This window comes from Gymnogyps californianus, chromosome 3 (assembly GCF_018139145.2).
Source record: "Gymnogyps californianus isolate 813 chromosome 3, ASM1813914v2, whole genome shotgun sequence".
Lineage (NCBI taxonomy): Eukaryota > Metazoa > Chordata > Aves > Accipitriformes > Cathartidae > Gymnogyps > Gymnogyps californianus.
The window spans coordinates 18,756,775-18,782,231 of record NC_059473.1 but is presented as its reverse complement, the minus strand read 5'-3'; the positions used below and the strand labels follow the sequence as shown (position 1 = coordinate 18,782,231).

At 42.2% G+C, this 25,457-nt stretch overlaps 1 protein-coding gene across 1 annotated transcript in view; it reads right to left on the bottom strand.

The window, feature by feature from the left end:
* Positions 1-748: 748 nt before the first annotated feature.
* The window catches only part of LCLAT1 (lysocardiolipin acyltransferase 1), a 120,660-nt gene continuing 95,951 nt past the window's right edge, over positions 749-25,457 (bottom strand). The window contains 1 exon segment of the mRNA XM_050894374.1: positions 749-4,989. Coding sequence (XP_050750331.1) covers positions 4,481-4,989 — 509 coding nt within the window. The 3' untranslated portion in view covers positions 749-4,480.

Here is a 25,457-nt window from a genome sequence, read left to right as displayed (position 1 = left end):
AGCTGCTCAATACAGAGCATGGCTCATTTCGACTTTTGGGGACTGATTTGAATGCTCTGAGCATACGTAGACATTGCAAATACCATCTCCAGCTGTAGAAACTGCTACCAGGGTCTCCGTTTCTTGTGGTCTTCCTGACACATGCTACCTGCTGGAGACGCGGGTGTTTTGCCAGGGCTGCCGCAGGGTGTAGCAGTCACGGCAAAGCTATTCCCCCTTAGGTAACAAGGAGCACAACAGCTCCTGAGAAACACAGCCCTTGCCCTTCCGCACCGGATTAGCATTCGGACAAACGGAAAGAGAAATGAAGGAGCCTGTGATCTGAAGTTACATTAAAGACAGGTCCTTTAAGAACATGAACCATGCCACAGATCATTTCTTGTGTCAGTAATTACATGGATGGTAACAGGATATAGCTAAAATGGAGGACTTACCTAGGTATCACTACCTAGCACGCTCTTTTGAGCCACAGTTTACTCTTAAGCAATACTGGCTAAGCAGCAAAGCAAGGCTAAAATTGAGCTGTACCTCTTGCACGCTCAAAGGTTTCCACATCCCTTTACATGAGGAGGCTAGAAGGGAGGGTACAGCCAGCCACCCCTTTCCAACCTCTCATGGAGAGAAGGGAGACATACCACCCCAACAGCCACAAACCATGGGTCGAGCACCTGAACAGACACCAGTCTGCCCAAGACAGAGCCTTACAGGTGCATACAGAATGTCACACAGCAAAAAGAAAATGGCAAAATTAAACACATGCAATGCTTCAGGTCTTTATTGTTGCTGTAGAGTAACTGGTACATGGTTAAAACATTCTAATATAATCAGTGAACTCTGAAAACTAAGGCTTTCTGTAGGTTTGTAGTATCCTGGTGTTTCCTTTCACACAGTGTACATATAAAATCAAGTTATAAAAACATGGATCTTTTTTAAACAACACAGATTGATGCAATGCACAAAAGTAGGAACTACATTTTATATGATCAAGACACCACCTTACAGACCAGCTTTGGGCCTTGCAGCGTTGAAGCCAAGAGAGAAATGTCTTGGTCTGAGGTCCTGCTACCCAGATGAGCTTGATGACAAAACACAGACGGCAGGGTTTCAACCTTCTGTTCTGAGCAGAGAGAAAGAAACCCCTGATGCTGATGAGGAAACATTTGATTGAGCAAATGAGAGCAGTACCCTTAAAGCACGTCATTGATCTCAAATAACATAAGCAAGACCTGTAGGTCCCATAGACAGAGCAGTGGCTGCTCAGCAGTGGGGCTGCTGGGACTACGAGAGAAGGTGAGCCATGACAAACGTGCTAATGAGTGTGACGAGTCTCGGTGCCACGATGCATCCCACGAAAGAGGAGGGTGTGTGATTGCTGGAGTACTAGCACCTTCAACCTAACAGCACTGAAAACATTTCAAGGTGATTTACCCGGTATAGAATCATAGAATTATTTAGGTTGGAAAGACCTTTAAGATCATCGAGTCCAACCGTAAACCTAACACTGCCAAGTCCACCACTAAACCATGTCCCTAAGTGCCATCTTAGTGTACTTTGAATAGGGAAACAGGGTAAGAACAAAATAGTCTCAAAAAAAGATTAGAACCTTTTGAGTAAAAAGCTACATTCTGACCAAAGAGAAAAAAAAGCATTCACAGAAAGATCTTGCCCCAGTTCCTTAACCACTTTTTAAACAAAGATGCTTCTATATCCACAAAGCTTTTTCTTTTTATTCAATTTTTTTCCCTGTCTTGCATTTGAAATTGAGCTGGAAAATGATGCACATAATCTGAAAATTTACGTCAGTCGCAAAGCCAAGACCCTTCCCTGTGAGAGGAGGATTCTTCACTTACCATGTGCCACCCTGCATCATGGAGTCAGGCACTGCAAATGTGACGTTAGCAGCTGACAAGAAGATTATTCTTTCTCTTTGATCCGAATACATGAGAGAGGAGGATGAATTACAGATTTGCAGGATGTTTACCACCTTACAGTAGGTTACGTGTTTGGCTCCAGCTGGGAGAAAACCCCTTGTAAGGGTCAACGATGGATTGCATTCGATTTCATTTTCAGAGCCCAACTCTAATCACACACAGACGTAAATCTTTCACCACTCCATGACCAAGACTCACACTGATGTTTCTGATACATTTGATGACACCACAAAGTTCTCTGAATGACTGAGAAAAGCGTAGCTGGCATTTATGTCACCAACATATATAACCTGTCCTCCGAAGTCATTCCTGAAGACTACGTTAAGGCTATTGGAGTAGGCTGGCCATGGTTACTCCTGGTATGAAAGCACAGCCGTGGCTCAGGACAGACTAGAAGAAGCCTTTTAGGTCTCCTCTGCATTAACAATAAATGAGGTTTTTAGGTTTTCCCTTGCAGCAAGTTACCTGGATGTGCAGGGAACTGCACCAAAGCAGAGTATTAGGTGAAGAAAAACCAGGCTATGTAGATTTAAGCTGCAACCATGCCTTTGATATCACAGAATTACGTTAAAAAAAAGTCCTCATAGTGCAGAAAGGACCTCCTTCCACTTGTGACAATGAAACACCAGTTGTCAGTCATCAGGTACTCAAATATAAATATGAAAAAATCATTAAGAAACATAACCCTAAATATAAACCTAGTTTTATTTATTTTTAAGAAAAAAGGGATTAAAAAAATCAGAATAACACAGATGGCTTCAAGTACTTTCTGCATAATAAACAATTAGTTATTATAAGCATAGATTAAAAAATACTTGTCACCTTGCAAGGGACAGTTGAATAGAGGCTGGTGATTCGTTCAAAAAAATGGCCTTTGACACAAACACATTAGACAACATGTTTAGTGTTGTAATTTAGAAGAAAATAGATGTGTCTACCATGCCGACCCAATGCTTGAAATATTCAGCACAGTACAAGATATGTTTTGCACTCTGTATTTTCACATTTCATGGCAATGCCACTCAACATATGGAGCCAGGCCATCTTGGTTTAGCTCAAACAAGCCTTCATGCAATAAACAACAAATATTTAGTAAGTCAGGAAGGTTTTGCAGCAATACAGTTGATCAAGTGGTCTAACATTTTTGAGGTTGAAAAATCTAACCTGAAGTGTCTCCTAAGTGCTGGCAATGTTTGCGTCCTTCACCATGTGAGCATGAACATTATTTTTACTATATATGACAAGGAATACACTTGAAAGTGCCTTGTCTGAGTTTAAGCCTTCAGATTTTCTGAATGTCATGAAAATAAGGTAAAGTGTTATAGTGGGAGCCCAAAAAGAACCCCCCAAAATTGTGAAGGAGGTTGGAAAAGCAATGATGTCATCAGGCAATCAAAGAGAACACTGCAATGGGAAGATGTAGCTCAATTTCCCTGTGCTGTGCTAAGTCTGAAACCCATCTCTTGTACCTATAAGGAGACAACCATTGCATCAGATGCATTTCAACAGGTCTGGCTGACATATATGGAACAAGCAGTCTTCCTGCTTATCTATATGGACACTTGAAATGCCTAAGGACGCAACGTGAAAACCAAAATAAATGCTTAAAAAAAAAAGTTATCTTGCCTACTCTGAAAAATAAATAAAATGTTTTCAATCAAATAACGTCTACAAGCAGACCTTTTTGAAAAACATTTGCCAGCTACTCAGAGACAGACACTTATTTTTGCCTCTATGAGAAAAAAACACCAATAAAAAAACCGAAAAACAACGGAAAACCAGCTCCCCTATCCCACAGCTCTGTATACTACAGCAGGAACAAGTCGCCCACAGCTAACAGGGAGACCGAAATAGTATGAAACAGTGAGAAATCAAAACTTAGCTGCATAGGTCTATTAAATAATCAGTTAAGACTTAAATGGAGGCAGAGCCAGCACTGTTTTCTGTACTACAACAGAAGACTGCAAGGCTTAAAAATCCTTCTGAGTGACCAAGCCAGAATTGTTGAATAGTGGTAGGTTCAGTAGTGTTTGGAAAAGCTTATGTGAAAATATTATTTTAAAGTAAGCTTGAATATTTGAAATAGAAAAAAGAAACAGAACAACTTCTCCTCCAACTTTCACCTACCATCAAAACATTGTTAAACTTACCAGCTTTCCAAATCCGGTGCTTACTTCACGACAATGTGACTATACAGAAATCATACATCTGTCTCTCTTAGCTGGACAGTTTGGGTTTCTACATGAAAGTTCAGTGCATGTCACATTTATTAACGTCCTTACGATTGTTCAATAATCCAGCAATTTGTTTCTTAATTACAGCAGAATGCAGTTGCTAGCTGCTTGCAACAGCAATGTTGAAATTACATTCAGAGATAAAAACTACCATTTTCACGTGTACCAATAACATTTTTCTTTCTCTTCACAGAATCAAGTGCAAATGTCTAACAACGGCGATAGTAAAAGACAATTCTCATGCAAAAATTCTTCCCTGTGCATAAAATTTGCAGGACATCTCAAACCCACCCATTTTTATGTCTTACCCCAGAACTAATTGTTTTTTATTTTTGTGTCGTGAAATTTCTGTTGCTTTTTAAAATGTCGATGACAAGCAAGTTCAACCAGTTCCAGCCCACCAAATATCTTTTGCTGCACAATAAAAAAGATGATCATGGCTGCAAAATACCATCGTGCAAAGCTGTACAGGTACAGCAGTACAAGCATACCCAGTGGGAACACCGTCCAATACAGGAGTGAGATGCACTTAACCATGAGGACCCTGAGCTCAGATTTACACGGTGGAATAATGCTTTGCCCTGTTGCACTGAAGCATTTTCCACCTTCATAGAAGTGTCGGAGTCTCTCCTCTTTCTCTTCCCAACGCTTCCGGCACCAAAGCTGCAGCTCCTCCTTAGAAGTGGGCACTGTCTCTATGGGATATCTCTGGACGTGGAAGTGAATCTCCTTTGGGAAGTTCCCATTCAAAAGGTGCTTCTCTGTCTGAGGAATGTTTTGGGGGTATGCCACAGTTATGTCATGGATAGCATCGAGATTGTCACCTAGAAGAAAGGTTTGAGGGAAAAAAGATCAATACAGATCACGCAATGGTCAGAACACTAATTCGCTTCAAGGCATGATTGGAAACTGTCCAAATTGTGGCAGAAATCCCAAAGATACGTTAGCTATGCAGAGTATGTTTTATCTGCTAGAATCTCTAAAGCCTGAAAGGTCAAACTCTTCCCAATCATTATCTGTTCTGAATCTGAGCAAAAATCTTTGGGAACAAAATTATACACAGTACGAACTAACGTAGAATTACAACAGTGAGTAAGAGGATAAAGTCAAGTTTAAAGGAGAGAAGATGCACATCTGGTCTTGGATAAAGAGCACAGTATGTGAGACTAATCTTCAGTTATTCATACCTGTGCTGCAAGCTGAAATTGCTTTTAACTAATGAAATACAACTTAGTGTATGTTCCTGCGAACACTGGAAAAGATTCAGTTTGATCTGGAGCAAGCAGCATACACAATCCTAATTCACTGAAAATTGAGAAAACATACATGAAACATATACCAGCTAAGTATCAGGAGCTCATTAAATCTAGGGTATCTCACAAAGGATGAGGAGTATCTCTGTAGCTCAGCCAGCTTTGCAGAGCACTCCAGTTAACACAATTTCTTTAAATCTGATCAGCCAGTACTACAAGGAGGTGAGCTGCTGCTTACTGCATTCCAGATCTGGTAAAGACAAAGTACAGCATAAATGGTGGAGAAGCCCAGCTTTAAGTAAACCACATGTAGTTAGCTATTTGGGTAAAGTGAGTATAGTTAACCATTTAAAAAGCAATTGAAGATTAGAAATTCAAGGGAATACTGATGAAAAAACCCTCTACTCTTCATTACCACACCTGATCGAGCCAACACTCTTGAAAGGATTATCAGTATCGCCAAAGTGGGGTTTGCTAGCGCATCTTTGTACTAAGTGTTTTTACATTTTGCACTTTCTAAATACCCTCTTTATCCCCCGGCCTCTGACCAGACATTCTTTTTAGATTTCATAAAGTAAATTCTGCTAGTGTAAAACTGAGCTAAAAATAGGTGCATGGTGCACTGGATGTTACATAACTGTTAAGTTCTGCCAGCAGTGATTTATCCCGCTGTTTTTATTTGGCTGGCTGGCTCGGGGCAAAATAGAATTGGAGACTAAAAGCTGTCTCCAGTTGCAGCGACTGAAGACTTTTGTTCTCATAGCTGATGTCACTTCTTGCAAAGACGATCAAAACCTACTCTTTAGCCCTGCTCCCCCTTTTCATTTGCTCCCCTTCCCAGGCATTTTGGCTTTCCTTTACAGCTCTAAAAATGACAGGGACAGAATAGAAAGTTACTTTAAAAGGCCATGTTCAAAATGATGTATCTAAAGTTCAACTCCAAACATCACAAGAGGGGAAAAACCCTATTCAGCCTTTCAGAGTATTTTATAACTGTGCTGTCTTATAACGATCTCTCTTGGACAGTTTTGTGGCAGGTTACTTGGGTTTTTAAAGAGCTATATATGGCTCCTAGGAGATCTATCAGAGCAAAACTCAATACTCCAGCTTTTGTCTAGCTATGGGATCACATCCTATCTACGCAGAGAATCACTGTATTCTGCACAGGTAAAACCTCTCAGATCTCCTTCCAAGAGAAGCCAAAATTGAATGTGTCTTAGAAACCCTGCCCTTACAAAGGGAAACAATGGCCAGCCTGCTGCACCTTAGCACAAAGCATTTTCATTTTGAGAACAGCTCGCATTTTTCCTCCCCCTACTCCAAATATTTCTGCCATCAGAAGGAATTCCAGTCACCCTACAGGACAGACATCCCCTAGTTCCTAGCCCAGCCAGGGGACGGGCTGCTACATACGCCTCTAAGAGACATCCATCTCTTAAAATCTGTCTTCCTCCTGATCCTCCATACCTCCCCAGGTCTTAGTGGTACATAAAACCTACACACTTTACCTCAAGAGGGAGGCCGGAAAAGTTCAGCCTTCCTGAGATACTTATATGAAAAACGCCTTCTATGAAAAGCGTTTTTGGCTACACGAGTTTCTCACCCATCTTGCAGTCATTTGTGTCTTTGCAGCTAAACAGTCCGTCTGCCATTACATGCAAATGTTCTTGAGAAATCAAGGCTTTACACATAAGGATCACTGGCATACAAACTACAGGCAATAAATCATCAGATTTGCTTAAGACACAGATTTTCTGACTCTGTGCAAGTGGGACTGGCAGGACTGGGCAGGACTCCCTGCACCCACACAGCTGGTCTGATCTCTTCAGCATGCAGATATATTTCTGCCTGTCAATTCCTGATCAGAAATAGGGAAGCCTCTACTCCTTACCTATGGATTTGTAGCATCCCCAGACAGATACCCTCCAGCAGGGCTTCACGCCAGACTGTAGAAGGTCTACACTACATTATGGCTTCTACCTTAGTTACCCCGAAACAAAGCTCAAAAAGCTGCATACAGGAGGGTGGACGTTACTCTTTCTGCATTACAAACAGGGAAACCGAGGCAAAGGATGATGACGTGTCCTGCTCAGTGTGTCCAGCTTGAACCAGCATCTCCTAATTCCCAGCTGCAAGGTTCACCTATTAAAGTCTATTTTACACAAGAAGAAATGAAACTTCAAAGGTAGATTTAGCATATCTGAAAGCACAGAAACATCAGAAAGAGAGAAGACCAGAATACCAGGTTTCATATGCAAGAGGATTAGAGCCTTTCTCAACAGGCCCCTTGTTTGGGTCATACATATTTAAAAACTCCACACAAATGGCAGCCTGAAGCTTTCATTCCCTGGCAAGGCAAGCATGTGGAAAGGACCAGCTTCAGTCAGTTTTCTACAGCTGTTGAAAGAAGCATGCTCTGCTAGTATTACGTGCAGTAAAGCGGATCCACACTGCACAGTTGAACAAAAAGGTTCTGCATATCCTCTGCTGATTTATCAATGGCACCTTTTAATATGGACAGAGTCAATGCATCACTGCCAGACATGCTACAAGCAAATCTGCTAAAAAGAAGAAAAGTTACTGCAGCAGATGACGGTAGACCATTCGTGAGCAGGGACAAAATTCCCTTAGGCTAGGTTTAAACAGGCAGTTTTGAACCTGCATCCTTGGCTAGAGCATCTTTACTGTCTTCATTTCCCTCTGAAGTTAAGCTCATTCTCTCTGCAGTCTGGAGATATCTAACAGCACATGTTTCAGATCAAAAGCAAGGTGCCAGTCAACCAGCAACAGAAAGTGATCCCAAGTTAAGACACAGGGCAGTCACCAATTTTAAAGATCTTTTTTCCACCTGAATTTAAATACCTGCTTAAAAAAACTGCTTCTGCACATTTTAAAAAGAAATTGCCCTAAGGGAAGCCACATCATTCTACTTCTCTAGTGGGTCAAAAATGAAGTAAGCAAGCGTATTTGTTCATGGTTCAGAGAAGCTGTCAGCAGACAAACCACTTTTTGCAATGCTTTTACTGACATCTGAGGGATCTTCTTTATCCTGCATGTATCCACATCCCATTGGGGAAGGAATGAAGGACAGAGGAAATCAAATAACATTGACAGTTTTGCATCTGAAATCTAATTAAGCTAAGAAACTGCCATTTAGGCTAAAATGTCAGGCAGGTAGCCCAGCTCTTCAGGACAAAGAGACACCAGTTTCCATAGCTTTACAGTCTCACGACTTTCTTCCTGCAGTAGTAGAACTATATATCCTTCATACCCATGAACAATATTCTGTCCTATGCTTTATAAAAGCAGCTCAGGAAAGGAAAGCTTACTACAGTGCTCAGGAATGAATATAAAGTGTATTTGTAATTATTGTTAAGCGGCTATAAACCGCATAACATGCAGATGATGATTAATCCATGTGGCGGTCTCCATTTTGGGATGACAAAATGCCTCAAAAGCACTATTCTTTTTCTTTTTAAACTTTCTGTGCTCCCATCAAAGTTATTTATATTTCAGGCTCTGTTGATACACGACATTACTTCAAGCGATTACAATGCACAGCTGGTTGCTTTGGGCATTGCACTCAGAGGTGGCAGAGGAAGAATCTACCAGGCTCATGACCAAAATAACAGCATCAGAGAAAGATGCCTTCTTTTAAAAAAAATTTCCAAGGAAGAATTAGGACATTTTGTTTCACTACACCAGCTGTTCCATCAGAATTTTTATTCTACATTAGAAGTTGCAGCATCAGTAGAGGTAAGGTTGCTGCAACTCCTTGCCCCAGCTTAGGAGCAAGCCTGAGCACGTATTCCCAATACACACACACACAAATACACGCACACAATGCACAGACAGACGGACAGCCATGGATCAACATGGGCAGAAAACACAGCACTCAAACAAAATGGCCTCATCGTGTTCCCCTCTCTGGTTGATTAGGATTAAGGTTTGTCAGTGGGAATTATATACATATATACAGGCTATGGATCCCTCCAGCAACTGGCCATAGACAGTCTATGCTGCAGCTGGCCCTGGGTCCTTGGTCTTCCCAGGTGCTGGCACGTGGACACACAAGCCCCTGGGGCCACAGCCCCTCTCCAGTGGCTGGTACAAACCCCTTGCACGGACGCACACACAGAGTCAGTCTCTCTAGTAACTGGCCTTACACACTCAGGGTCACCTAGTAGCTGGTCTTCGGATCCTCTCTTCTCCAGCTGCCTCATGCAGAAACAGACAAACATACAAACTGGTCTCACTTGACCCCAGACCCCACAGTCTCCTCAGCTGCCAGCGTAGACCTTTCAGTCCCTCCAGTAGCCAAATTGTGACCATCTGACCTCGACTTATGGCCACTTTGACACCTGGCTCCCAAGCCTCTTACCCTACTCACCCACTAGTCCTGCTCGATAGTCGCTGACACGCACTGACATAGGCACCCACACAACAGACACGGACCCTGGTCTCTCCGCTTGCTGGCACTTGGACCTCCATACGCATATTCACAGAGTCCCCTCACCCAGGAAAATAGTTAGAAATGGGGTTTAATGAGAAGATGGGGCAGACTGGGCTGATCAGGCACAAGGCACAGCCAGGCAAACGTACCGACCAGCCCCATTTACATGGGACCAGCCCCTTTTGCCCCTTATTCCTCTATTTTCCCAAACTTGTTCCTCCCAAAACACCTTGAACCAATCCCTTTCTTTACTTTTGGTTCCTCCCCTAAATATCCCATAATAAATCTTGTACAATCTCCAAACGCTCCTCTTGGGCATCCTGTAATGAGTCCCAGAGCCCTATAAGCAGTAACACCCCTCAGTCTGTAAGGTGATGGACAGGAGCCTCTCCCATTGACTCACTGTGATGGGTGTCACCCCTGGCCCACGGGCCGATGGCTCCCCCGTGACAGCCCTCGGAGGAGCCGGGGTAGGGGCTCTGTTTCTCCATCCGGGTTTTGGGGTTTTTCCCTGCCTGCCCATGTGCCTCTGCGCTCCTTTGCATGTGCGCAGACAAACCTTTTATCTCACCACCTATTAGAAAACCTTACAACCAAGAGCCTCTTACTAGGTTCAAAATAAAGATGTCACAGGTAAACTGAAAATTACTTTTAATTGTGTGTGTTCAATAATACCATGTCAGCACAGTATTCTCATTCTAGGGGGAAAAAACCCAGCCTGAATGTAAAAGGCAGGATTAAACTATTTTAAGCTTCTTTAAACACATTCACAAAGAGAATATTGCAAGGCAGCTGCAATTGGTGAAAACTGCCAGAAGCGATGCTCAGCCCCACAGCACAGTCCCAAATAAGTGGGCTGGTTGGACAGACCCATCCCCTCTGCTATAAGCATCACTCAGGAGCTCAAGCACTGCTCGTTCCTCAGTTATGATTCATGTCAATGACAAGGACACTTTCTTGCTCATACCCGGGACAGAGCAATGCTGAGCAAGCTCACTGCGAGACAAAAGGATCTATACAAGCAGCGACTTGAGGGCCAAAATGATGATTCAGAACAGAAGCTCTTAAAGCCAAAATGACCATCAGTGAGCCAAAAATGAGGATGGGCCCCAGGCAAATCCATGCAATGAACTGCTCAGACTCTCAGCAGCCTGGAAGGCGAACAGGCAGCCGAGTCTCCTTGGCATTAACAGTGGTGGCTATTACCCATTTCCATCCCTAGCAAGAATCTCAGCAGCAGTAATTTGTCCTACTTTAGTTATCATTGACATTACTTTAAATCATACAAGGATTATACAGTCTCTTCCCCTGCATTGATCCAGCAGAGAAGATGCTATTCTTAACCACAGTACATCGCAGAACAGCGTGCCGATGAGTTGTTGAGCCAGAATGGGGAGAGGTATACTGAGATGCTCTCACAACAAAATATTCATGATCACCTTAAAATAAGCTGTTCTGTGAAAAGTGGGAACAACATGTGAGGCCCTTGTCCATTCCACCTTCCACCACAATGTAACTATAACTGCTTCCTCCTGCAAAGCAGCCTACCTGTCCCTTCATCACACAGCTCCAGATGCTTCATACATTTCCAGGCTTCCATAAAACACTGGCTGTAGTTCCCCCACCCACCCCTTAATATCGTCAACCTTATATACATTTCCTTAGGAAACCCAACAGAAAGAGGCTTGGCATTTCTGTAAACAAACTGATCAGAAACAAAATCAAAGCAGAGATGGAAACAAGTAGAACAAAACTAGTTATGTTTCACAATATCCGAGTATTGTATGTTAGCTTTGAAACAAAGATACATTGTTGGACATTAAAACAAAAGCCATCTAAAACTGCTTACTGGGAAATATTACTGTCTTGGCTCCTGAGATCTGAGTCATTTTTCTTTGAGAACACAGTATCAGGAGGGAGCAGCTTCAAGGATTTACAGCCCCTCCTGGGAAGTATCATCCTTGTGAAGATTTAAAACTTCAGGCAGCCCTCTTTAAAGCAGCGGTGTCAGCCAGGGTTAATCTAAATCACTTTCAACTCAGCAGTTATTGGAAATCTTTTTTGGGTAAGTGTAGCAATCAAATAAGCAAACAAAAAAAGACAGAATGATAATGCTGGCCTTGATTAACAGAGAAGAGCGATCCTGCATACCAATTCTTTCTCTAGCTATCCAATTTTCCACTGGCGTTGTGATAGGAAGAGAGAGGAAGATCTTCCACCTGCCGACACGAAGGAGACCTTCCACCTGCCGACACGAAGGAGTTAAGGAAACTGCACCTCTTGTCCTTGAGGGTGGGAGCCTGGAGAGGGGACAGCCCTGGCTGCTTTCTGCTCCCCAGCAGGAAGGAAATGTGCTCTGGGTGCTGCATACAGGAGTAGAGGACTACTGGGATCCCCTATGAGGTACCTCCAGCCTGGCTGGTACAAAGATCAAGAGATATAAGGACATCCTCATAGCTATCAGCAATCATTACATGCGCTTAATTCTTTTGTTAAATACGTTTAAATCACATAGTTTTGCAGCCTGATGCCACATCTCATTAATGCGTAAAACTATACCACTAACTGAAGTTGTTGGGGGTGGGGGGGAATCCACTTTGACTTTGAAATCTCTGTAAATACCTCATTTAATTATTTTAAGACCAGACGCGATTGTTATCATCATCTAATCTGATCTCCTGGATAACACAGGCCACAGGAGCTTATGCAGAATGCTTTCGGTTTTGCATGGGATGTCGTAAGACAGACATCCCGCATTGCCTTAAAGCTTTTAACATGAGATAGGCAATTCCTCTAATTAATCAGGGGGCATGAGTGTGTGTGTCTGTGTTCATTATTTCTATACTTTTACTTCCTGACCATATAACTCGGCTAAATTAAAGAGCTGTCTGTGCTTATGTAGGTAAGTGTCAGTCTGATATGCCAATCTCATAAGTTGCTCCTAAACAAACTAAACCTACTAAGCTTCTGAAATCTCAATATGAAGCGTGTTTTTAAAAGCTCAAATCCCTCTTGTAGCTCTCTGAATCTCTTCTAGTATTTCAACATACTTTTCAAAGTACGGGTGTTGGAACCAGGTAGTGTTTTCCAAAATGGCCTCATTAAGCCCATACACAGACATCTAGTACTAACATTCCTACTTGTTTTTTGTTTTTATGCCTCCAAAGACGACGTCCTTTCTTGTAGCTACAGCACCACTGTGAGAGCTGATATTTAGCCCTGTTTATTAAGCATTATAAAGCCCTTTGCCATATCCTGGAAGGCAATGGAGCCAGCAAGCTATGGTGAGCGTGCCAGGACAACACTTGGGTAGGATTCGACGTGACATGCAACAGGGCTGAGACGCAAAACCCACCGTTCTCCAATGCAAAGCCCGTTGACCCTCCACAGCTGAACTGGGCAGCCACCTCCCACGAAGACAAGGTATCGCTGAAACGGTAAGGGGGTAGCTGGCAGGTACCGCTCCCCAGTTTCTGGGAAATTTCTTCCAGCCAAGGAGAATACAGCCTGGCATACCATCCGTGAAAGGCTGTTGATCCCCAGTTGAGTCAGGGCACGCAAAGAAGCTGTGGGAGAGTTTTTCCACTCTCCCCTGTGACAGAGCCTGAGGTTCTCCCACCCCAGGCTGGTGTCTGCTAATTGGCTTCACGTTTGTTGCTTTAACACGTCTCTCCCCTCGCCCTCTCCATAAGTCAAAAAATACGTAACACTGCAGTTAAGCAAACAATAATTTACCCAGATTACTTTCTTTTTTTTTTTTAATCAGCTTCACTACACTGAACTTGCCATGCCAATAAAATCTAGTCGACTTAAATGCTTCCTGCAGATTGAGCAATTCTTCACAGGACTATAAACCAATGTTACTACGGCGGCAGGAGTAGATCTCCCCTCTTTTCTATTTGAATGCAAGGGATGTTCTTTTCTTCAGCAGACACACCTGACAGCTCCCTTCCTCCTCTCCAAACCAAATCAGAGCTAATACAAGAAGGAAGATGCAGTGCAGTTCAGTTATGGTATGAGAAGTCAGTACTGTGGGAAAGCTGGGAAAGCTAAGAGCAGATCAAGAAGTATATTATCCTGGTCTGCAAGTTAAGATATATCGAGTGCTAAACTGATTCTTAGTTCGTGGATTAAACTGTGCAAAAATACTTAGGCATGTGTCAAGCCGAAGTGAAATACAGAAGATTTAGCTTATAATTACTGCAGGCATTGTTTGCACAGCTATGCTTTACGGGATAAATACAAGTATGGGTTGTGGTGCTGGATTTCATGTGTTTCAGAACAGCTTACAACCTCCATTAAGGTTTTACAGATACAACTCTATCTTGCCACCTCCCCAGACGTGGGCCCTCTGACCCAGCTGCTATCAAAGCCACAGCCAGCTCGTCTGGAACACCGCATGTGGCTCCTGGGTACTGCTGTCAACACAACTGGCTAATGACTTCAGGAACCAAGTTTGCTCATTTAAAAGAGGAATCTCTGAGCAGACGAGAGAAGAGTGTGCAGGGGAGAGGGGGGACCCGGCCATCGTGACGGGGAACGCGCCCGACCCAGCGGCTCTATCTGCAAGACTGCCCGGAGGCTGTTGCCCTTTGGTCTTCCCTCCCTGGCTCTGAAGGGTTATTTTACGAATTGCAAAGCAAAAGCTGGTCGAGCTATAAATAAAATACAAAATATGTGGAGAGGAGGGAGAGGAGGGATAAAAGGGTTGGAATAACAAGTTATTTTCAGTCACTAGGGATGACCAGGCATAACTGACTCACCACTCTCTACTCTATCATTCCCAAACTATATTTATCAAATCCAGATGACAAAAATGCCATGTTTATTCCCCTGCCTGCATATCTGCTCTCTCCCGGCCTCTCATACTACAAGTCTGCTCTACATACACATATGGGATTTGGTTTTCATAGGTATGTTACATGTTAGGAAGGAGAAAACATGTTGTTTCTAGGCTTATAGTACACCACTACTTTTTCATACAGAAAAATGATATTTCATATAACAGACAGCCACTGACGCGCTGGTATGCGACTCTCCAACTCCACTAAGCTCTAACATGAATTTCCTGGCAAACAGCCAACAAACTCAGACAAGAATCACAATTATGCTTGAAATGAAGCTAATTTACTATACTGCAGTGAAATCCTTTTAAAAAGCATCACATGTACTCTACCTTGTCATGATAAGATGTCTTGCTAGACAGGCAAATGTACATAAATCAGGAAATGGCTGATTTATTTTTATTTTTAAAAAGAAAGCTAAACTAGTCATCCAAGTATTTCTGGAACGCTAAGTATCATGACAATTAAGCAAAAATAAGACATCAAATACCCTTAAAATAAATCATACACACACAGACAGAGCTTATTCTTATCTTTAATATAACAGACTATCCACCTAATTCCTCTGTAACTTGTTGGACATTTGAAATTACTGGGAATCTGAAAAAGAAGTAATCCACCCCTGTACATGTCTTTGCTTTCTGCCTGGATGAACAATCTCTCTCCAACGCAGATGGAATTAAGCATCAATCTCTACAGCAGAAAACACATCCCTATTCGAGGTAATCCAGTTCTGCCAGAATTCAGCTGTTGCATCTGCAATTTCCACTGTCATTTCTGACTGGCCTCACTGAGTTAACAGAAAAGCAAAACACCCTGGAACAGTTTACATACACAACTGCCATACCAATGATGCTCAACATTGCACGACATTACTGCTAGGTAAACAACGCAACTGGCTTAAAATCTGGAGTTTTTAGAAAAGTGCTACATTTTTAAAGATGTAAGGAGTAGCAGTATGTATGAACTGCCATGTTGTAGCACAAAAGCATGTTAGCTTTCAGCATCTCAATTAAAATACAAGCATTAAAGGCGTTACCCTTCCCAATCTCCCTGTTCATTCTATTAGATGTTATTTATTTCCTCCTAATTCTTCCACAACCATCGCTTATACTCTTTTCAAATAAATCTATCTTTTTTTTAATAGTTCTAAGATTTGCCGGGATGTAGGGTAGGAATCTTCCCATCATTTTCTCATCATTTTTAATCATTTTCAAATTTTCTAGGATAGAGGAACATTAGACGCCAGCCAATCTGCAGACTGACTGTGCAACTTATTTTGAGTCTTGTCTTTCGTGAAGTCACTACAAAGCTAGTGTGAGACACTGTGAAGAGTAGAGAAAAATAATTCACCACAGATATTCAGAAGGAAGCAGTTGTGGCAATTTTCGCTCAGTAATCAACTGATCAAACTGCATCCTATCTCCTCAGAAACGCTATGGACTTTTCACTTTCCATCAGCCCTTAGTTCATGCCAGTGGAAGGAAGGTGCTATGAATAGCATAACACCATCCAACACGGTATTGCAACAGTAGCAGTAAGTAAATAAACGATTGCTGGTAAAGAAAAGAGATTTTGTTCTTGGCTTCTAGTGCATTACATCCGTTCTTTTCTACAATGCAGACAAAGTTCAGCTTCCTTTCCTCGCCTTACTCTATTTTCTCCCTTTTTTTTAATGGCTACAGATGAGTAACCTTATGTTAATTCAGTGCACTTTGCTATCTGTTCTTATCACTACCCAAAGTCAACCGCTAGAGAGTACTCTTTAGCTGCTTAGTGACCTGACACTGTTTTATAACCCTGCCCTCTTCAAACTGTCCCAGGCATCACTCATGGTTAGTGCAGCCTTCAGCAGCCCCAGGAAGAGCAATGTGGAATTAGGGGTCAACTTGGATTCCTCGCAATACGAAAGGTGGGCTAGATGATATACCCAGTCCCACTATATTTGGGATACACGAGAAGAAACTGAAAACGCATTCAAACTTTTGAGAGATTCAGTATTACAAATACGGCCCATACCAAACCAAAACACTAGATGAAAATGGACCTTCTACCAAAAATAGAGTATGAACTACATGCTGGAAAAACACCTGCTAGCAGCCACCTCAAATATTTGGATGGAGTGCTTCTGCAGACATCCTGAGCCGATCTCTTGCATTTCATGCCTCGCTGATTTGTGCTATTGCCATTCTTGGTCACAGTGGTTTGTTTTCATTTCTGTGTACAAAGCAAGAGGAATGCAGAACAGCACCAGCAGCCTCACAAGGCAGCATAATTTCAGCACACAGAAAATTGTGAGGCTTATAACTTCTCTCTGATGGATATATATATTAAAGCCACATCATGCTTTTGCTCCACCTTGTTTTAAGCCCAGGACAAGGATTTTGCTCTGAAAACATTTCATACTCTGCCGTTAGAAGAATTTTTGTCAGGAACTTCTGTTTTATTATCTGAATTTTCAGCTGAGGCATATTTACATAGAAACGAGCTCATCTATACATCTCACTGAGTGAAATCAGTTCGGGGCAGAAAAGTCCTCGGGTTTCAATTACGCAGCAAAGCCCTAGTCATGAAACAGTCAACAAAACAGAGCCTCTAACGTCCTTTAATCTTTCATTCTTTACTGTAACCCTCTAGATGTAACTTAACCCTTTGATATTCAACTCTAACACTACTAATTCAATTTCCATGGTTTCTTTCCTCCGCTGACCGACCACGCAAACCATAGAGCCCCTTGATACAAGAGCATACAGCACGGCGCATAACAGGCATCTAGGCCCATGACTGCCTGCACTGAGTTATGAACTTATTGTTCCCAATCCCCTGGTGCTAAAACAGTTTCCACCAGACCATGATACACACAAGTGGACAAATCTTATTAAATTTAATCAGCCCAGTACTTGGGGGAGCCATCTTAATCAGAAAGGGATTTAATGAAAAGCCGCAACTCCAATGAATACTCTTTAATTACGACTGACTAATATTTATCCACAAAGAGGAATTTGTTTCAGGATTAGTCTGAGACCTGGAAGAAGCCAAAGACATCAATTTAATAATGGAATGCCTAATTAAAGTATAATGGAAACCTAATTGTGATATACTGCTTTGTAGCACACATGATTTATTTAGAACAATTGCTTTTCACTGGGCTCATTAGGGAAAGTTAAACAAAACACAATAGTAAAAAAGAAAAGGGAAAAACAGACACACTGGAACTTCCAACATGATTATAATCAGCTGATGAAAGACAGTGACATATTTGTCAGATAAAACACTGCCATCCCTCCACAGGCTGTGGTTAAAATTTCTAAAAAGGATAATGATTATATAGTTCCTTTCCTCCCTAACGACATGGGATCAGACCCAAACCCTACTGCAGCTACTTGGTGGAGCTCCTCTGGTGGAAAGGAGCCATAAAGTTGAAGGGTCTGATGGCCTTTGGATCCTCCTCATGCAGAGAAACCTCACATAACACATGCACCCTCCCAGCTGCTACGGAAGGAGAGCGGAGAGGGAGAGCAACCAGCACAAACCCCCTCCAGCCCTTCCTACCTGCAGCCTGCGGGTACAACTGACTGCTCTTGATCACGATGCACTTCTTCAAGAAGGTATGGCCCTACAGGTCCATGGCAAATACCTGAGTGTCTCCTATTTTTTTTTTTCCTAAATAAAATCCAAAAATCTGCTCAAGCCATTCTTATTGTAAAACCAAGCATCCTCCTGATTGCATCCTGATGGCACTGGGGTGGTGGTCCCCCCAGTAAAATGGGCTAGGTGCTACCCCCCTCATTCACTCAAGCCAAGGTGAAGGACATGCACTGTTTATCCTGCATCGCACTTCTACGGTGTCAATGCAAACAGCGTTTCTTCCCTTCACTGCTGAAGTGCTAGGAAAAATGAAGCATGGTAAGGAGCTGCTCCTCCACCCTGCAGTGCCCTGCAGAAAACAGACACGGCGAGGTCCAGGAGCAGATGAGCTTCCTCCGACGGTGGCTGCTGGAACCACCGATCAATGCCCTTAGCTCCAGCTCAGTTACGTTTAATTGGTGATGTGAGAATGGCTGTACCAACAGAAGCTGTCATGACAGTGCCATGGAAAAGAAAAAGGGATGCTACATACCACAGGATCTGTGAAAACACAGCATCATGGCCTTGCAGATGAATGAGGGATTGCAGTAATTTTAAATGCACAGCAGCAAAAAGATCTGTCTCTAGAAATAAAATGATTTGCTAATGGTTTTGTTCCAACTACTGCTGTTCATAGGGATGCTTAGAAAAATTATACTAAAGTCAATCCTTTGAATGAAAATGAGCAAAGACTGCTGAGAGTGCCTGAATAGTCATTCCTACGCCCAGACAGAAGATGAATTCTGTGCATCTGTCTTGTACTTCCACATGTGTGATGCTGTCAGTCTGCCAGCCCGAGAAGTAAAAACTTAATTCCTACCTCAAGGACAGCAAAAGTGTCAGATATGGGCCAGTGGTTCATCTTCAGATCTGGTCTCAGTATTGCAAGAACAAGGTTGAGAGAGACCACTTATCCCAGTACACAATGGCCCAACACCAAGCCAAACGCATTGCTCTGCTCAAGGCAAGTAAGACCAGGTTTAGGCTCATAATCTATGCATTATACCTTCGTGTTAAAGATGTGGTCTGCAGTGGTCTGCTGGTTGTCTATACAGATCAGAAGGCAATCCCATGCTGGCAGCTGAAGTCACAGATGAGAAAATGTTGTAAATCCTTGATGTACAGGCCTCTTTGAACAGAAGTCTAAAACTGGTTTCCTGAAAATATCTGCTATGAACTTCCATCTCTGACATCCGGCGGAACATTTAACTCCGTTGGCACTGCGTGCTAGAAAGCTCTGAGAGCAGTCATTGCTAACGTTTTTAACATTGCTTTTTGACACAAATATGAATATGTACATAACTAAACCACAATGAATAAAATCAACTTAGGCAGTTCAATTTCTTTCATAGGAATTATGGAAACAAACGGCCTGCAAGTTAAAAAGTCCATTGTTGTCAGCACACAATTGTTTTCCTTAAATATTTTAACTTGGGAAAAATGAAGCCCCCTAAATTTCACAGTGCATTGAGAGGACAATGCTTAACTAAGGGGAGAAACTATTTGTCATAGCAGAAAATCCTTTTGAGCTATGTTTTCCAGAAATACACTTTGCTATATCTAACACATTTGAGTTCAGAAAACACTTTCCCTCAAGACCGCCTGAACAATGTTTTTGTGCGTGGCTCCCCCAGGCTTACCACTGAAAGCTCAAAAGGCATCGTGTAGTCCTCGCTCCACAGCTTCCTCCACTGGGAGATTGCAAGGTGTAGAGGAACAGTAAACAGAGATTGGAAACACGCACATCAGTAGCACATCCCAGAAAACTCCATGTTCCTCGGCAGTACCTTGATATTTTCCCTCAAGTGCTTGCATACGTAACACGGTTCACTACAGTCAACATCCAGCCTCGCTAGTCTCAACATTTTGTCTCAATGGCCATGAACAAGCTAGACACCAGCTGCACAGACTTCAGGTGAAGACTGCTCTTCTCACTCATATTTGGTCTATGGACACAAACAACTGTGGAGAGCTTCAGCCAGGAGGGGAAAGGACAAGAGCCCTCCTGACCACCAGTAAACGCACCAACACCCCTGCTCTGGAGGAATGAGGTGGAAGGTCTCTCTGGAGCTCTCTCTCAGGGAAGAGACCTGGCCCAGGGCTGGTGGAAAACTCTGAACTGCCCGCAGGAAGGCTTTGCCATGGTGCAGCACAATGTCTTCATCAGCCAGGAGCAACTGGGTGTCTCCCATGTTCCATCCCGGTGGGAAGGAAAAAGGCTGTCTTTACAAATGGGAACAAAGAAGTTGCCACTGGTTCACATGGCAGGTCAACAAAGGCAGTGAGAGAGTTCAAGTTTATCTGAAGAGCATAATCTCTCATCTGAGGAACAGTTAAAGTTAGACTTTTCAAAAGCTGCAGAATTATGAACTGCCAGTTGGTCTTTCACAAATAAACAATGGGGCGATGAAAAATCCAGTGTAACTTGGCTGAGTTCAAAGACAGTTTAGCTCTGAGAGGTAGTTCTGGTAAAAATCTTTCTGTGGGCAAACACAAGCAAAGGTGAACTTCAGCAGCTTTGCTATACTTTTTGAAACATGGAAAGCATGATGAATGCTGAAACCCAAAGTCCACCACTCATCTCAGTACATTTTCTGCCTAAGCAATGGTGACACAAACTAACTCCCACCAACTCTTCCATCTGCCCTGCTTTTGAAAGCATTAAAAACAAGTAAACAAACCAAACAATAAGCAATTATAGCATGAATATCTCTGGAACTACACATAATTAGTGACTGAGGCAAAAGTAATGCAAAACAAAACGTAAGATCTCTTATTTTTATTCTCCCAAAGCCATGTCAGCCTACAGTCATAAGTTCATTAAGTGACGACAGCAACTTTAACTATGGTGCTCTATCGTAGAAATGGCCTTGCAAATGTCAAGGCTGACAACAAAATTCATTTGGCAAACTGGCAACTTCTGTTCAAACACCTGTAGTAACTCATGTTTAAGTGGACTGCACATCAAAGTGACAAATTCTTTGATTAGTTTATAAGATATATTGTCTGTCAAATCAAAACACAGTGTTAGCAAGAGTGAATATGCTGCTGCGATAACAGCTAATGTCTCAGAAAGGTTACAAAATGGAATATTTTTCTAGATCAACCTGTGATCTGAGAAGTCGTCATAGTATCACTCCACTCTCACCAACTGCAGACATGAATGAATAATTCTATCCATAGAGTAAAACCCTGGCACGCTTTGGCATTTTAAATTGACTAGTACACTGAGTTATGGTGCTGCCTGTGATGAAATAACATTGCAGGCAAGAGCCCCAAGATGGAAATGAATTGGCTACTGTCCATCTGTCTTCATTGACTTTCAAAAAACGTCTCCCTTGACACTAAGAGTGACAAAATAGGTACCAACGTGTTTTTAGACTCATTGGTAAATTATCTTACCTAATCTGAAATAGGAAACTGATGGAGGTCTGGAAGGCTAACTTTACTGTATTCACATCTTTAAAGCTATTTTCGCTACTTCTCAGTTACAATTACAGGGCACATTTCTATTTCGCTCCCTGAGCTACACACCTTCAAGAGAACTAGCAGAGATGTACATGGTAGTAGACTGATACAGCTGCATCTACACTGCTCTCCTGGCAGTCCCAGGGCAGGCATGAGGCCAAATTAACTACCTGTTCCTAGTTACTTATGAGGAGCATCCCCCTGAGGCTGGCTGCAGGAAAATCCCACTGAGATTCCCAGAGGGAAAACTTCAGATGTGTCCAGTGCTTAGGAAAAAAAACCCTCCTTTATTTGCTGGATTGGGACTTGACAATCTTTGTCACCTCCAGCCAGGTTAACATCAGTCAGGGTACGTGCATTATCCAGGGTCCTTCACAGAAAGGCCTTGGTACCACCTGCCAGTAGGGGCTCAGTGGGATTTGTACAGAGCCTAAAGTGACAGTATCTGCCAGGGTAGAGCACGAAGACCTACTGCTGAGTCTTGTCACCAGCCCAGACCCAAGTGTGTCATCAGAGCCACCCGGCTGAGCGCAGTACTCCTGAGCCAGGCAGCTCAATCAGCAATGGGTCCTGAGAAGTCCAGACCCTGCACTTTGGTTTTACCATCTGCAATAGAAGTATACATTACATCTATCTATAGATAGCATAGGCATACTAAAACATAATTAGAGTTTATATAGCACTTTGAAATATATACAGTAGTACTCTTAAAAAAAAAAAATGTATACAGTAAAAGGGGAAAAGACTAGATGAACAATTACCTTCTCTTGTTTTCCTGTACTGAAGACGCACTTCTACTACCAATGGTTGAACTCCATCTATTACGTACAATTTTGAAGTATGCTATAAAACCAGAAATGTATCCCCTAAAGCAAGATGAAGATGACTACATGCTGAAGAAGTACATATTATCAAGGAAGGATTCTAAAATTGATGAAAAGACCATCATTTTGTCGTGACATCAGCAGGACCTCAACTAAAAATGTTGATGGTACAGCTGATCTATGTAGCTGCTTCTACACATGATGCTTCCCCTTCATGATCTACTGTCTGAAAATGTTAGCCATTAACAATACCTGTCTCATTTCTGAATACTGAAAAAGGGAACAGCAGAGCAAAATACCACTAAATGCATGATGCCCTGAATTCCTGATTCTTAAGTATACATTCTCAAAAGGCTGTTTTAAGAAAATATTTACTTTTTGGTTGTTATGGTGATCATCTTTTCACAGCAGTTTATAAAAATAGGAACGGCTAAAAATAAAAATCCAAAGGCACCTAAGGCACTAAAAAAGGAATATGGCATGCAGATTTGTCTGCTTCAGAATAAATCTGCATACAGTGTCCTGCAGCAGCACGTTTTACAAAGGGAATTAAAGCCATGAAATTAACATTTTAATGAAGTAGAGACACCATTGACGTCAGGACTACTCACTGATTGTTGCTTCCAGGTGGCCTAATGAGATGAAAATGAAGTTTACATCTTCAGCTAGTCTAAGCCAGGCTTGTTTTGTGACTGTGATTGAATTTAAATGAGAAGATACTGCTGTGTGCAAACATGTCTAGGCTGGTAAGTAGCCTTATCAAATCTAGGCATAATAAATGCTTGATTTTAAATATTTTATGTTAAGAAAAGGGATTTCAGTCTTCCTTTCACAATTCAACATAAATGCAAAGCCAAAGTTTTATCATTAATTGTACAACATGCCACAGCTTTTGTACTGGTTGCTCCAGGAATTCCCATATAAAATTTTTACTGCAAGATGTGCTCGTTTATCTATCAAGACACAGAAAACATTCTGGATTACAAAGGTGAAGTAGGAAATCATAAATCCAATGTAGCCTGTGGATAAGCCACAGTGTGACGTTTTGGCACCAGAGGCACGTCAGACATTAAGGTACAGTGATGGAAATGCGAGACCACCATATATTGTGAAGCACAATGGACACTAAACGCAATAAACAAGGAATTGCAGCACATCATAAATTCCATGTTCCTAAATGCCATTGAGAGCTGCATTTCATTTTCTGTCTTCACTATACATAGTGAAGAGACATGTATAAATATCCTTCATTATTTCTTATTAGAGGAACGAATCTATATTGGTTTTGCTTTAAACACCATATTGCTACCTAGAGAACGAGACAACCATCATGCTGGGGACATACTCTCAGAATTCCTGTGAAATCCTGTGAACAAGTTTAGTACTGTTTCACTTTCTACCCCTTGTTACAATATCAAAAAATAAATTAAAAAAACCAAACCCAAAGCCAGGCTCAGTTCATAACACTATACATATTATTTAAGTCTAATTCTCACTTCATTCCTGGGTTCACACATCTGTGAAGTAGTCTTCAACAGTCCTAATTTCTCACTTCATAAGATGTCCTGACATGCAATCTGCTGCTGCTGTTATAATTGATCAGCACTAGAGATTGGAGCAGGGCTGGAGAAATACAGAAAATAAATTGACAGACCCTCCAACTCAGCTTTTCTCCTGCGTCTGTAATCTAGAGCTAAAGAACAGCAATGAGGGGATTTGTTTTAGATATTCTCTATTTTGTCCATTATAACATACGTAGTTTTAGGTTCATAACAAGAAAAAAGGTAGCCCATCAACAGCTCTTTGCTTTTCTTTAAAATCTGAAAACTTCACAGGAAACCACTGCTATGGAAAACCCCTTGTTTCTCTGAAGATGGGGCTACTAATGTTTACTACTTTTAGCAGACTGCTTGTAAGCCTTTTATAGACATCAGCTTTCCAGGCAAGATGCATCTCTGGATACAATATCTGTATTTGCATTCCTTTTTTTTTTTTCTTCTTTGTTTTTTTTTTTCTTTTTTTCTTGTCCCCTTGGAATAAGGGCTGTTGCACATGGATTACATTTGAGGATTCAGTAACTAAGTTTAAAGAATGTCCCTGCTGGTAATGTAACAGTAATACCATGCTTGAAGCTACCTCTGAACCCTCCACAGCATGGCCAATTGATCTTTCTGGCTGTCAAGGTGGAGATTTCCAGAAAACTCTTTCTGTTTGAGATCTTACTAGGTATGAGGCACAGAGAGATTGCTTGGAAGGACTTCATGAAACGTGCACCATGCCCTGACATGGGAACTCAGACGCAGAGAAAGTGACTGCTCGAAGCAGGAGGAACAGCTGGCAGATACGTATTTGAGATGCTCTTGTAACATCAGCAGAATGACCCATGTTCTCACGGGCAAATAAACACATCTGAGCTCAGGACTGCTCTGGCCCCTGGGACTACCTTGAATATGCAAGCCTTCTGATCCAGTGCTTGCACTACTTTAATTGTTGAGACAACTGTCCTGGACAGAGGGCTAGATATGAATGTGACTGTTCAGTATGCTACCAAAACAGAAACGTATCCTGGTCAGTGTGATAGCAAACACCTTTCTCTGCAAAAGGAGGTTTTAAGCCACTTTTATTCTTAGGATGCAGGTGATACAGCTAAACCAATCCAGTAATAACCCACCTCCGAAAGGAGTGATCTTGCTGTCTCCTGCCCCACACTGGATGCTCCCTTTGCTCCCCCTGATCCTGCAGTGAGCCCTTCCAGCACATGGAGCCAGCAGAAGCTAACCCTGCCAGAGAGCTGTGCTGGTACTGGAGCTGCTGGGGAATCTG